Source organism: Scomber scombrus, chromosome 7 (genome assembly GCF_963691925.1).
Source record: "Scomber scombrus chromosome 7, fScoSco1.1, whole genome shotgun sequence".
NCBI lineage: Eukaryota > Metazoa > Chordata > Actinopteri > Scombriformes > Scombridae > Scomber > Scomber scombrus.
Genome location: NC_084976.1, coordinates 14,755,094 through 14,770,017, shown reverse-complemented (window position 1 = coordinate 14,770,017; position 14,924 = coordinate 14,755,094). Strand labels below are relative to the sequence as shown.

General features: G+C 38.7%; 3 protein-coding genes across 7 annotated transcripts; 2 read left to right on the top strand and 1 right to left on the bottom strand.

Annotated features, from left to right (window-relative positions):
• The first annotated feature begins 1,224 nt into the window (after positions 1 to 1,224).
• hspb6 (heat shock protein, alpha-crystallin-related, b6) lies at positions 1,225 to 2,759 on the top strand. The gene is made up of 4 exons (XM_062422999.1): positions 1,225 to 1,363; positions 1,456 to 1,618; positions 1,946 to 2,068; positions 2,166 to 2,759. Exons 2-4 carry the CDS (start codon positions 1,463 to 1,465, stop codon positions 2,307 to 2,309), a joined length of 423 nt encoding a protein of 140 aa, XP_062278983.1. The 5' UTR covers positions 1,225 to 1,363; positions 1,456 to 1,462; the 3' UTR covers positions 2,310 to 2,759.
• Positions 2,701 to 8,493, bottom strand: proser3 (proline and serine rich 3). 5 transcript variants are annotated; one of them, XM_062422964.1, is made up of 14 exons: positions 8,051 to 8,493; positions 7,871 to 7,961; positions 7,499 to 7,755; positions 7,130 to 7,272; positions 6,908 to 6,990; positions 6,619 to 6,705; positions 6,199 to 6,284; positions 5,986 to 6,119; positions 5,585 to 5,835; positions 4,994 to 5,475; positions 4,728 to 4,908; positions 3,454 to 3,625; positions 3,003 to 3,084; positions 2,701 to 2,828 (listed from the first exon to the last, which is right to left on the bottom strand). In XM_062422964.1, the coding sequence occupies exons 1-14, from the start codon at positions 8,068 to 8,070 to the stop codon at positions 2,777 to 2,779; spliced, it is 2,121 nt and encodes a 706-aa protein (XP_062278948.1). In that variant the 5' UTR covers positions 8,071 to 8,493; the 3' UTR covers positions 2,701 to 2,776. The 5 variants fall into 5 exon arrangements, with proteins under 5 accessions (XP_062278948.1, XP_062278950.1, XP_062278953.1 ...); XM_062422966.1 differs by having other exon boundaries at positions 5,585 to 5,814; XM_062422969.1 differs by having other exon boundaries at positions 5,585 to 5,736.
• A 154-nt stretch (positions 8,494 to 8,647) lies between these two features.
• Positions 8,648 to 13,639, top strand: lin37 (lin-37 DREAM MuvB core complex component). The gene is made up of 9 exons (XM_062422994.1): positions 8,648 to 9,076; positions 9,475 to 9,550; positions 9,637 to 9,687; positions 9,983 to 10,012; positions 10,138 to 10,223; positions 10,394 to 10,554; positions 10,887 to 11,018; positions 11,822 to 11,895; positions 13,272 to 13,639. Exons 1-9 carry the CDS (start codon positions 9,043 to 9,045, stop codon positions 13,357 to 13,359), a joined length of 732 nt encoding a protein of 243 aa, XP_062278978.1. The 5' UTR covers positions 8,648 to 9,042; the 3' UTR covers positions 13,360 to 13,639.
• The last annotated feature ends 1,285 nt before the right edge of the window (positions 13,640 to 14,924 follow it).

Below are 14,924 nucleotides of genomic sequence, written 5' to 3'. Positions count from 1 at the left end.
GAACAAGTCAGAACTATCATCACGAACAGTACTTGTCATGATGCAGGGTCTCACTATATAAAACTGATTTATAGGAAGTGAATTATGTAATAAGGGGCCTATAATAGTGTATTGTTTCCACGTGTGTTATGTGTGGGGGGTGTATTCAGACTGCAGTGGTGAAAGGTGACATTTCCTCAAGTATCTAAATATAATTCTGTGTATATACAAACGTACTAGGCAATAAACCTGGCTCTAGTTCTGATTTTGAGGCACTTCAGACACTTTATATGTCACTAAATTTAAGATAGTACTGTGCTGCTTACTTCCCTATATTCATTCGTCATTATTTATACTATTTAACTGTAGTTAGTAATTATTTCATTAAGAAAGGTTTTACATACACACAACATTCCTCATGAGTCATAAAAATATAAAGTTGAAACTGTCTCTACCAAAGTTTGCCACACCCTTAAAATACTACACATTAATGCATCAGTAATAATAAAATGATGATATGATAATAATAATAATAATAATAATAATAATAATGATAATAATAATAATAATAATGATGATGTCACTCACAAATTAATATTTTTTGTATTTTAACTTTAACCTATGATATTTTAAATATATTGTGCTGATGATACGTAAGTATTTAAGATTTTGAAAACCGGAGTTTTACCTGTAATGGAGTACTTCCACATAGTGATACTACTACAGTTACTTCATTAAGGACCCTGTTACGGATGACTGATGAGGGGAAAGTGGCTCATTGGTGGCACACGTGCGCCGGCATGTGTTCAGGACGTCCCCGCTGTCACTGTCTGTCTTGACATCAGCTCACGAGGGTCAACACCGTCTTTTGAACTTATTTTTGGATAGACCTTCCTCTGGCAACCGGTCTTTACAGCTCTTATCGGGTGTGATGACTACACCTGAACAGTGCGTCCTTAAAGGTGCCATCAATCCCTCGGAATAAACTGTTGACCACATTGATGTTGATAACAGCCAATAAACACGTTAATTGCCAAAGCCAGCAACAGCTGCGTCACTCCCAAAACAAAACACTCTTTATCCAATACGGCCCTAGCTGCCTGAACACCCAAGGGTACGCCTAAGTCTAGAACATAACAGAAGCAAGGTGCCCCAGTATGAATTCCCCAGTCATTATGCAACTCCAGTATAGTATAAAACACAGACTATAACAGTCACCCAACACCCAGACGGAGAGGAGCTCAGAGTCAGACAGACTGGCGCGTTAGTTCATCACCACCTCTCCACTGTGCCTCATTCAGGACTTAACAAGGAACACACGCAGTTGAGCAGGGGCTGTCCTTTGCCTTCACTCACTCATTTGGTCAGGAAATTCAATAAGAAGGTAAGCTGTGGTCACTGTTAACTTGTAGGCTGACTTGCTGTGGTCTCAACTGTCGTTTTATTTTTACTTTTTTTCAAATTTCCTCTGATCAGCTCTCAAATGGACTTCATTCTGCCACCCTCTCTCCCTGTTGGTGGAATCCCATGGGAGAAGGTTTTACCACCTCTTATTCCTCGGCTGAATGGGAGTTATGGACAATATAACTGGTCCCCGAAATTACTAGTTCCAGAGACTGACAACACCAGCTCTGCAGAGGTAAGTAACTTTAATTCACTAAGTTAGGCACTATGCAAATGTTAAAAGGAAGTTATTTGTATTGATAGCACTCCATTGTGTCTGTATTCTTTTCTATTATATTCTTTACTTTATTTTTACAGTGATAAATTGTTCAATATGTTGAGATCCACTCCAATTAAAAAAATAGTCTCCTTATTTTCAAATTTAAAAGGCATATTTCGACTCAATGTCCTCTGAAGCATTTTAAGATCTTAGGATGAAGACCATTAGAGGGAGTTAAAAGCCCTGTAAAAGAAAAAAAAAACAAATATTTTTATAATAATGTATTTTATTTTATGTTGGTAGGTGACCTGTGATGAAAGTGGATTTACAGTCCAGGTTGATGTTAAGCACTTTAACCCAAAGGACCTTCTGGTCAAAGTGACAGGAGATTTTGTGGAAGTGCAAGGAAAGCATGAAGAAAAAAAGGTTGGTATATTATAGTGACCATCACTGTTTTTTGGGGTTATTTACAATAGATATGAACCATCTCCTACAACATATTTTCATCTCTCTGTTTTGTTAGAAGGATGGTCCTGGGTTGACAACACGGCAGTTTAACCGGCGTTACCGAATCCCAAAGGGAGTGGATACCATGGCTTTGGAATCTGCGGTTTCTCCAGAAGGCATCCTTATCATATCTGCACCCATGCTGCAAACCGAGAACTGACCTCATCACATTAATGGAAATCATGCAAATCTCTACCATCTTCATTCTGTGTAAAAACCAAGTTCAAGACATCTGCATAGGCACATAGACACAAACAGAAATAACTTCAGGCTCCTACAGTCACAGCAACACTCAGCCTGTGCCAATACACACATTAGTTATGTTCCTGGCACTATTCTAATATTCCCTGCTCTCTGAGGTTTGTATATACTGCTCTGCTATGACTCACCCATCTTACATAATGTTTCATGGAACAAGTCTTTGTAAATAATGTGTTCACAATTCAAACTGCTGCTTCATTTTGTGCAACTTTTGTAAAATGCACTGTATTGTGATTGTGATTGATTATGCACACAAACGTAACTCCAAAGTGTTTAATGTGGAAATATATCTTCAAAAATGTTAAAATAAATGATGTCTTTATAAAATAAAAAAAATCTAATGCATCAAGTTTGTGTTGACAAAGTTCATGTAATGTGTTGCTCATCCAGGACTTCATCCAACATTGAGTCCACTTCACTGAAAAGAAAAATACAGTAGATTACTTTTCTGGAGTTTGAGAGGCTTTATTTAGAACATACTTATAAAATTGTGAGAGCTGAATTTCATTAGCATCGCAAGATGATCAGCCTTTTAGAAGCTGCATCATTTTCCATAAATCTTGTGTATGGTATTACACAACTGACAGTTTACCTGATTTGCTCCTTCACCCATTTTCTCTGTTTGCGAAGGACTTGTAGTAAAGGGTCATCTTCAAACTCTTTTCCATCTGAATCTGAAAATTAAAAAAAATGTAAGGTAGGTGGAAATTAGCAGACAAGGAAAAGGAAGATATTAAAATGTCATCAGCATGCACTTAAAGAGGACCAAGACAACATGTTACCGTTCTGTAACATATTGTTTTGTTCTGGTTTAATAGGTAGTAATGACTATACGGCACCTGGCAGCAGTGAAACTTCAACATGGATCACAAATGTTACATATTCACATACAAACAGCATGCTTAGAAAAGATGGAAAGTTCTAGGGGTTTCGACATAAACTGCTTTGGAATGTAGGGAGTGGCAGCTATTCATAGGTCCAAATATATTCTCCACAATTAACCACAGGGTAAAGGTTGGTGCTCTTTGCTGCCATAAACTCACCTTCGGCTTCTTGCAGCAGCTGTGAAATGACCTCCATAGAGTTGTGTGCATTGCCAGGAGGAACTGAGGATTGTGGAGGTGCAGACGCTGTGCATGGAGGTGAAACTGACAAGACAGGAGTCGTTTGTGCAGGAGATGAATCCACCGCAGGGAACAATACCTCTGAAACAACCTGTCAACGCCCAATGAGAACATCCTGCTGGTTAATGCAGCGTTTGATTATCATAATGACAAATGAGAGGTTGGATTTTATAATCATCCCAAGTGACCAAGCATGAATCCAAGATTTATAAAACTTGATGAACAATTGTATTTTGAGCAGCCACAAACTGACGTCTTTCAGCCCATCACAAATATTGCTGGTCATTTTTAACTTGTATTTATCCAATGCTGTCACATCACTGAAACCAGGTTTTTGTTTCCATTTTGTGCAACCTCACATCAAAATCATTTTTGAGGGACAAACAAAACATATTAGCTCATAAAATGCGGCACATTTCTATAAGTAAATATACTGAACAGTATATGAAAGTATTTGAAATGATGAATGCATCAACAGGTTAATAGTCTCAAATGAGACATTCCAAATGAGTAATTTTACCTTTAATAATAAAATATATTTTACTACTAACACCTCTTCAATTTTACTTACATTTTCAATGCTGGACTTATATTGCATTGCAATATTTCTACTTTTATCATTGTTGCAAAGAAAATGACCTGAGCACCAGTGTTACTTTAACCTGTCAGTGCGTCAATTTTGTCAAAACTACATGAACCTAATTTGTTCAAAGGATATATGACATAAATTCCTTCTTCATTTAAGCAGCAAACCAGACAATTTGCAGGTGTGTAACTCGCACAGACTAATTTCTAAAGTCTGGTATTAGTGTACACAATGAACGATGGACGTAGTTGAGCATGTTGCAGCAAGGCTGAAATATGAAACGTTGGTGGTTTCAGGGATATAATAACTACTATACAGAAATGTGATTGTGTCAGTAAATAAAAAGAATTTGCCTACAAATACTTTTTTTCCAACCTTAATTTTTGTCTATCAATCCAGTTCCTACCTACCTAACATGTTACTCTCCAACTGTACAGCAGGAAATAATACTTTGCACGTTTATCACTAAATAAAAAATGGATCACCAGTAAATGTATGGTATCTGAACTATGAAGCTATTAAGACAGCAGTAAAAAAAGAAGAAGCATTAAGACAAAAATACAGACTGTTTACCTGTGCATGTGAATGAGTCAAACTATGTACTGACCTGTCCTAAGGCACAGTGGATTGGAGATGGTGGCGGTGCATGATCGTCAGTACAGCTCTCACTGGAAAACTCCTGTTGCTGCTGCTCTGTCCATGACATGACCTTTTTGGAAACTCTTTGATGTGAAGAACTTCTGTTTGTGGAGCTCGGCCCGTCAGTATATTCACTATCCACAGTGCATCTGCAGAAAAATATAGGTATAATATATGTATATTAAGCATTCAGACTTGAATTTAGTGCACTGTGGGAATGTTTTAATTGTTTACCTGGATAATTTCTTCTGCTTTCTGATTGCCACCACTTTCTTCTTCTCATTCCTCTCCAAGTCCTTTGTTTGAGCTTTCTCTTTCTTATTCCTCTCAGTTATTTTGTGGTGACTACGTGTACACTCTCCTTGTACAGCTCCAGATGAAGCAGGTGACGGGGATGGATTATGTTTATGAATTTTCTCATCCACTGAGGTTTCCTTTGACTTTCCAGAGTTTTGGGTCTTTTTTGGGGCAACTTTGGTCGGAGACTCATCCAACCTCTGTGAAATGCTTTGTTGCTCGCTAGCGTGAGATGATTGGATGGGACACGGCAAAACATCACAGAGTAAATGCATGTGGGCAGGGACATGGGCGATAGCATGAGGCTGAGAGACTGAAGAGCAAGAGGCAGCTGGGGGACAGAGTCCATGGGTGTCTTTGGTTACTGGCTGGGGAGCAGTGATGTGTGAGTGTGAGGGTTCAGGAGGTTTATGACTGTGCTGTTGTTACAAATGAAGAAAGGACACGGAAAGTAGACATTATTCTGTAAATCCTGAATAAGTATTATACAAAGAATACAGTGAAATTATCAAACACTATGACTCCAACCTTGTAAGCCTGTGCATTGGCTGACGGATAGCGTACACTGGGGCCCTGCCAGCTAAATGTGGATCCATGAAGACCAGAGTGTTGCTGGGGCTGGGAACATTCCCTGGCCTGCTCCATCTTTCTCCTTAAACGCCACTGGAACAGGATGTCCTCTTCCGGGCGTGTGGGGGGCACCAAAGAAGGAAAGTCAGGGGATTTTTGGGAAGACATGAAATCTAGTCCGGTCTTCACTGTAAATGATAATAAACACACTGCACAATAACACTGACACAGCAACAGAGTTTCAAATGAGGCAACACATTTCATGAGAAAGAACAACATTCTGCAAGTTTACACTTATAAAAAATAAAAATACTTATAATACCTATCATCAAAATACTTATACATATTTATAACCTCACCAGTTGTAGATTTTATTAAACTAGGAATCAAAGGTCGTCGCACTTGCTCATCTATGCTGATTGGAGAAGAGAAATCTGAGCATGCCAGGCCTTCTGAGCTGACCAGGATAGATCTGTCACTGAGAGCACATTCACTGTTGAAAAGACAACAGGTTACATACAGCAGAAATAATGAATTCATCTATCATTAGTGTAACTAGCTGGTCTTCATACCCTCTCTGCAGAAGTCTGCTGGCCCTCTCTTGAAGGTGTAGTATCTCTGTGTCATCACATTCACCTTGAGAGGTGTCTGATAAAATCTGAGACACAGAGACAACAGGCAGAACACTGAAAAAGCTACAAAGTTGCACTTCACAATACTGAGTAAATGAATAAAACTAAATAGTTACATTTGCAGCATTAGAGTTTTAAAAAATCAAATCAGTCACATTGATTGGTCTCATCTTGCTAACAAATATACTGAGGTTCTTTTATAATTTAGTGAGGATGATGCATTTGACAGGAGCTCATAGAACAAGCCATAAATGTATCAAAAACGGTGACATAAACAATGGCTTCCCAGGCATTTAGTAAACACAGAAGCTTCCAAATGGACTTGTAGTGTGGTGCTGAAATGCAAATGTTTATATTCACACTTAGTCGGAATAAGGGGTCTGTTCTGCAGACACAGGTTTCAGGGCATTCAGACAAACCTGACATAAACCAGTGCAGCATGCAGACCTACTAATCCATAACACCAAGAGTATTAATAGAGCATGAAAAATCTTGTGTTTTTATGGAATAAATATGTATTTTGGTACATTTTGAAAGCCGCCTAAAACAATATACGATTATTGTGGTATCATTATTGTTCAGTTGAGAAAAAAAAACATAATAACAGCTTATATTGTCCACTCAATAATTTTTCAGCAAATGCACTCACGCTAGGGGGTCCTCTGCATGGGGAAGGGGTTATGTCAAGTCGACTATGTCCAGCTGGGCTGAAAATGGCAGGCCCGTGGTAATCTTTTAGAGGACGAGATTTCACAAAAGGATTTTACCATACAGGTTGCCTTTTCACAAGAATGCAGGAGCTCATGACACTTATTATAACCCTCTACACTGAAAACCAGTACATTTGCAATAAGTATCATGGTATATTTGCCTGTTGCTTTAGTTGGGGTAGAACTGGGGGGTAAAGATGAAGGTGACATCCACCAAAATGGCAGGTCCTCTCCGATGGCAGAAGCCATTTGCTGGCGGTCCTCTCGGCTCTGTGGCTGACCATGGCGAAAACGTTCCATGTACCTGGCAGAGCAAAGGTCAATGCAGATTCAGACAGAAAAATAAACTACTGCTACTGACATGCTATGTATCTTCCAGACATCACCTCATAGTTACCATGACATTGATTGTCATGTTAAGTTGTGACTTATAATATGCAGCTTTTCATGTTTTGGTGCAAAAAAAAGTTCCAAAAGGATAGGACATAGGCACTGTTACATTTGAAAGTGAGGTCTAAACTAAAGCATACTTGGCCAGTACTGAATCCTGCTGAACTCCTTGCTCGGAGGAAACAGTGGATTTCCCTGCTCTTGCAGACTGTTTGGGTGTTTCCATGCCAGATGAGACTACGCGTCTGGCGTTAGAAGGAGGGGATCCGCTGCCAGTGGAAACCCAAGACTCTGCAAAAGTAGACTGTCCATCTATGGCAGCCAAATGGTGGTTAGGTTTCTCTAATGTGCATCCTTGTGGACTGTCTCGCCAGTTTGAACGTATGGGACTCAAAGCCTACAATAAAGCAAAAAAGACTGGGGTGTTGGTGATGACTTTGTAACATGTGAATATGATGTGCATAATCAAACATGCCTTGCAGTGCATATATACAGTTTCCTTTAAAACGTACTATTTTTTTCTTTTTCTTTGACAGGGATTGGGTGCGGGAGGTCTGGTGATTTGTCTTCACCACTGAAGATGCTGGTTGGAAAGGATTCTGCCTTGAGAGCACAGCACTGATGTAAAACATGCATGTATTAACTATGACTGTTGGTTCTGGCACAATAAAAATGTGTTCTACAGATCTTACCTGGATTTTACTGATTTCATAACAGCTTTAGGATGACAGAGTTGATTCACAGTAGCACACAGGACAGGATGCTCGTTGAGGTAGTTTATAGTGGTGGGATTTCATTCATGTCTGGTCCTAACAAAGCCCGCTGACCCAAAAACTTTGGGGTGTGTGGCTGACTTGGTTACATAGTTCTTACTGTAATATAACTTTTACAGATGAAGACCACGTTATCCTCCGGCCTTCCGATGTGACTCGCCCACAAAAGAAAGTTACCATGGAATCAAACGCTTGCACGCCACAAACACTTCACAAGAAAGCGTATTAAGTCGCAATAGTTGGCTTTTTGTAGACCTGTCTATCCTACAAATCCGGTCTTTTTTTTTGACTGAAAAAATTAACTTTACTTTGCTTTTTTTGACAAATATAGGTCTGTCGGTGAAGTCAAAAGAGTCTTACTGTTTATGCCGATCGTTATTTACTAAAAGACACGCAGCCAATAGGAAACGAGGTTAATATGATAGACATGACATTCCACCAATCACGTAGAAGATCCCTGATCCATAAACACCAATCAGCTAATAGGAAACCGGCAGCGCGCGGAAGAGGAACGTCTGTTGTGAAGGCTATGATCGAAAGCTAAGTTAGCAAGCTAACGTCACGGTACGTTCATGTAAATAAAACGACCAGACTGTGTTATCGTTGAACTAAATGCACGAAAATCGGTAGGGGTTACTACCTGACAGATAACCGCTCTATTAGGTAACAGTAGACACGGTTGGGTTTGCGCACTAGCGTTATCCAAAGGTTTGGGCTAACAGTCTGGTAAACGGTCGTATCCTAAGAACAACCAGCAAACAAACATCCTGTAAACAGCTGTTTTTTTTTCACTTAGTAGTGTTTAGTAGCGTTAGTTACAAGTTGATATTAGCCTGAAGACGTTTCGGTCACCGACGGCGAACTTGTGTCTGTGGTTGTTTTAAAGTTTGTTCATTTAACGTGCGGAGATAATGCACCACGTCAAGATCAAGACCGAAAGGCCAGGTGAGTGGTTCCCCTCCTACCAGCTTTCATAAATGTGACACAGCTCCAAAATGAATTTGATACTCATAGTGAAATACTATCTCAAAATAACGAAAAACTATGTCAAAATAATGGTTTAGTATCTCAAAATAACGAGAAACTATGTCAAAATAATGGTCTAGTATCTCAAAATAATGACTTATCTTGTGACTTGTTAGTATGTCATCATTTTGAGATACCAAGTCATTATTTTGAGATGTTTAGTCATTATTTTGAGATTTTTATTTTATAATTTTTTTCCCTGTCACATTGGCAGAAATTGGCTTTGATAAGGATGCAATACACCTGCATTATAAACAATTTATTGGTAGCAGCAAGTAATTCATGTTTCACAAGGCACCAACTGTTTCCTTTGACAGATCTAGAGGGGGTCGGTGCTCGCAGCAGACTGGATGCTGTTTTAAAGGGACTGGTAGAGAAGAGTGAGAATGAAAAGTCAGTAAAATTATTATTAATATTTGAAGCCCATCTAATTACATGATTACTTTCCAGTCATACTAATTGTTTTGTGTTTTGAACAGGGAACAAAGTGAGAGTGATACTGGAAAAATATCAGTGGACTCTTTAAACAAGTAAGTATAGATGATTTTCACAAGCCACATGGCTTGTGAATGCCCAAATCTTACCTGCCACTCAGTAGATTAACCTTGTTATTTTGGCTGTAAGTGAGGCAAATCTACAGCGACTTGTATATTTTACCAGCATTTGGCTGCCAGCTGATGATAATTGTGTGCTCTTTTGATGTGTATTAGGAAAATTTGACACACTGTAGTATGTGAAGTTGATGAATGGCTTAGGTTTTTTTTCTATATAAAACAAATTACGAAGGTCTGTGATAAGATTGTATATTCCATTTACTTTCTTCAGGGATTTGTCTCCATCATCTGCTGGGAAAAGGCAAGTTGCATGTCCGCACAAAATAATCGATTAAAAAAAAATATATGCAAGAAGCTGTAACTTCTGTGATTTTTTTTTTCCCTCTGATATGTTTCAAAGTCCTCATCTTTGTTGTGTTTTTCCAGGCCGTCGGCACGATTCCCACAGCACCGGCGGAAGAAAAGAAAAGAAATGGATGAAGGCATACCAGAGAGCAATCAGCATAAACAAAGTAAACTTGGTGGAAGTTTTGGCCTTTTAAAAAATAATACAGTGAGAAATCACATTCTAGTATTTGCCCTAATTGTGACTCCATTGTGATCACTTTGCCGTTCATTGTGAAAGTTCTACACCTTTTTTTCTTTTTAATCTTGTCGTCTTCTTTCTTTCTCTATTTGCCAGATGCTTACATTATCAAGTTGTTTGATCGCAGTGTCGATCTGGCTCAGTTTAATAACAGCACCCCTCTGTATCCTATCTGTCGTGCCTGGATGAGAAACAACCCTTCTGTTCGTGAGCCAGCTCCCTCCCCAAGCCCTCCACACAGCATTGTAGAGGACGAGGTGAGGCCATTCAGTAATGTTGAATAAAGTCAGTTGCATTCAAAATTGGCCAAAAGTACAAATATAAATTCAGTATGACTGTATAAACTTAAATTAGTGTCTTTTAAAAGATTAGTGTCTTGTTCATTGGCAGAGTGCAGTATTTACAGTAGCTATGGTGACCTAGTTTGACTGTGTTTTTGTTTTGTATTGGAAAATTTTAAACACAAATTTTAAGGAAAGTATTTATGAGAGTATTATAGTACTTTATAGAAAATACTAATATTTTCTAACTCTAGAGTCATAATGACGCTCCACTGCATTCCTCCTTTCATGTTTCTTTCTTTTCCCAGGTCACAGACATGATAAATGGTAAAGGTCAGAATGTGTACAGACTCCCTCCTCCAACCTCATGTCCAGTGAACACCTCTGGTGAACCTATCAATCTAAGGATCCCACAGACTGAAAAACCCACTGTTACCAAGGTTCTGTATAATATGCACATGTGAATCATGTTTTTCTTGCATTGTGATAATAAGTTGCACAAATCTATTTTATACCAGTGTAAGTGCGCACTCACACTAGGCGATTTGTGCCATGCCCGAGCACGTTTGAGCCCTGAAGCCCGGTTCGTTTGACTAGTGTGATCACTCCAAACCGTGACAGGGCACGGGACGCTCAACCGTTCCCGGGCCCGGATGAAGAGGTGGGCTCGGGTTCAGTTGGACTCAGGCACAGAAGGTCGAACATGGTGTCTATTATGCGACTGTCGCCATAGCAACAAACTGGCATAGAAACAAATATGGCAGGAAAGGGGTGGCTTTGGTCTGTGGCAGAGGTGGAGTGTTTAATAGAAATTTGGGCAGACGACAACATACAAGAACAGCAGGAAACAACCCACAAAAACTCTGAGATTTTCGGGAAAATTCGTGACCATTTTAATACGCACGGATATCAAAGAACTACTGAGCAATGTAGAGAAAAACTGAAAAAACTGTGGGTTCAGTATCTCGAAGTATGGGATGCACTCTGGAAATCTGGCAGCTCACCGGATGAAAAAGCGGTTAAGTCCATTGTACAGTGTGACAGTTTTTCACCAACACAAAAACAAATCGCACTGTGATGACGTAAGCGTGTCCAGGCCCAGATCGTTATATACAGTGTGAGCGCAGGTCAGCGGGGGAGTGGGGAGGGGGGGCAATCGTGCTCCAGCACGGTTCAAGCCAACCAGGCCTAGTGTGAGTGCGCCCTAAGTTAATCTTAACATTAATACTTTGTCTTTCCACAGTCAACAGATTCAGTTCCTATACCAGGTTCCCTCATATGTGACCACATGGAACGTTGGAAAAAGATAAGGCAAAAGTACGTTATTCATGAAAAGCTATTTGAGACACTTGCTTTCTTATTTGTTGATGAGAAGTGACTGAATGACTTTTATTGTGCTGTTCTGAACAGAAAGAGTATGTTAAAGTTCAGCATTTGCCACATAACCAGGTGCAAACTTGATATCAGTCAGCATTCAGTTAATTCAGGCTAGACATGCTGAATGGTAAAAATAGAACTTTTATAAATGCTCACATTTTTCCTACAACTTTACTGTATATGGTCTCTGTAGTGGTTGTTTAATTTAATTTATAAGAAATTAAGCAATGCAGTGTCAAAGCTGGCCTATGTGGAAAAAAATATATAATTTGTGGCTTCTAGCAAGACCACTACTAACTAAAATGACTAAAATGTAAGATATCTCGGAGACAAAACTAAATAGTATTCCACATTTGTTTCATTTGCAAACAGCTTGACATGATGCTATCACGGGTAAGGGTCTGACAGGGCTCATACTATAGCAGGGGAAAATGAGTTAACAAAATTAAATTCGTCATGTAGCTCTCATATATTATCCCTCATGCCCCGAACATGTTTGTGTGCTATACTGGAGCATGGTAGAAGAGTTGAAAGATTGTTTTTTTAAATAGAGGGGTAATTTAATTTGGATAGCTGTGTACCACACCTCACTGTGTGTGCATTCTCACAGTTAGAATCTTGGAAAAATTGTTTAAACATACGTTTTTGACATAAAATTGCATTGCATTGAAACATGCCTTAGTTGAACACAAGTTATTTTCATTTGCAAGTAGAAATAACTGATTTACAGCAACCTATCGGAATTGTTGCTGTACAATTTATGGGTGTCTTTGCAAGTTTAAAGTCCCCCTCCACTCAAGAAATCCATTGTCATTTGCACATAAATACATTGCATTGTCATTTGCACATACATCATTCTGCACAGTGAAGCTCAAACATTAAAGTTAATGTTTGAGCTTCACTGTGCAGAATGATGTATGTGCAAAGTCTGACACCACAAGGCTGTTTTGATATCTTTCTGCTGAAGGGTGAAGTTTCTCTGTGCTTATTTTAAATCTGAAAATTTTATGACATCACAACTGTTTGAGAAGCCACTCCTGTTTCAATATGCAACTTCCTCATGTGTGATATGGGGACTTGAAGCTGCTACTGCATATTTGTAGAGTCTGGGTTTTTCAGTGAGATATCATTTTAAGAATTCTAAATTATTTAATTTAACTTTTTTTTGGTAGGAAAATATGCAAGAAGTTTTTTAAAGCAAAGTACTCTCTTGAGGGGGCCTTTTCATTTGTGGGGGGAAAAACAAGTCACTGAAACATTAAAACATTTGGAATAATCTAAGCTGCACCATGATGTTTGTTTGTTTGTTTTTCCAGATGGAAGGAGTGCTCCAACAAGAACCAGTTAAGATACAGCGAAAGCATCAAGGTCCTTAAGGAGATGAAGGACCTCTATGATCGCTAGCTGAATACTTTTCAGCTTTTCAAAACAGATGGACTCTACAGTTGGAAAGGAGCCATGCTGGAGCAGTCACTGTTTAAACACACCTGCCATCTGCACAGCAAGACTTATAGGGAAGCGTTAATAGAACCTTGAGCCTTAAATAGACCGTATATCCTATGCATTGCAGAAAAAATTGTTTAAGTGTTTTTAGGAATTTTGAGAGCAGAAAAGTGTTCCAGTGTGACGTGGAAATGTTTTTATTCACATGCATTCTGTGTAGATGAAAAATGAATAAATGAACCTGCTCATCTGTGATATTTTTCAAGACACATTGTGACTTGTGCATCCTCAACAGTTACACTGATTAAGTCCATTGTGCTCTTTTACTTTCAGACTTGCTTTTTTAATGTCAGCACAAGTGAAAACACAGCAACTAAGAAATACAAACAAAGTCTTTGTCTTAGAGAATTGATTTAGTCCATAAAAGTAGCCTATAAATAACATTTAATGTTCACTAAGACTCCATATTTTGACATGCACACCAGGCATCTATTTGAGCAAATAGTTAAGCCCCAATAACTGCAGACATAACAGAGATTACAGTTTTCATTTTTGTCTGTCCGTTATTCAACATATTTGTAGATTTTCCCTGATGTAATGTTGCTGACTTAATCTCTTTACCCCAGCAAATTGGATGTGCACTTAAGCAATGACTGAAGATAAAAATGTGATAGAAGAGTGAGCAGCTGACATCCAAACCAGTCCACAGGGATTCTAGCTCATTTAATACATAATTTGACCATATCACATACCAAGCATTTGTAGGGGCTTTATTACAGTGGAGGAAATAAGTATTGAACGTGTCAACATTTTCTCTCAGTAAATATATTTCCAATTAGGCTATTCACATGAAAGTTTTACCAAACTTTGGTATTATCTCAAAAAAATCCACACATAAAGAAACATTAAAGTCCATGAATGAAGTTACATGGAAAAAAGTAGTGAACACACTAACTGAAATGTATTTAATACTCAGCGGAGAAGCCTTTGTTTGTAATTGACAGCTTGCAGACTCGACAGTAGTGCTCAGGTGTGATTTTGGCCTATTCTTTTAAACAGATTGTCTTTAAATCCAGAGGATTACGGGGGGCCCACTTGGGAACCCTGATCTCTAGTTCCTTCCACAAATGTTGCCCTAGTGGAGCCTACTGGAAGATTCAAAGGTTTTGAAATACATTTATAACCAGTTCCACTGATATGTTTTTACCACCAGGTTGCAAAGGTCTTGTGGGAGCTCTTTACTTTAACCCATCATGAGGTGTCTCTTGTGTGACACTTTGGTAACAAAAAAACTTTTTATAGCTCATCAATATGTACCAGTCATATTAACTTGCCCAGATAGAAGGTAGAATTGCTTTCTAACTACTTACAGATTTCAGCTGGTTCCTTGCCTTTCCTTGCCTTGGTGTACTGCTTTTTCTTAGCGTGTTTAATACTTTTTTCCTGTGTCATTCCACTTTATTACACATAACTTTATTTATGGACTTAAATGTTTTGATTACTTTATATGTGTGGATTTCTTGAGT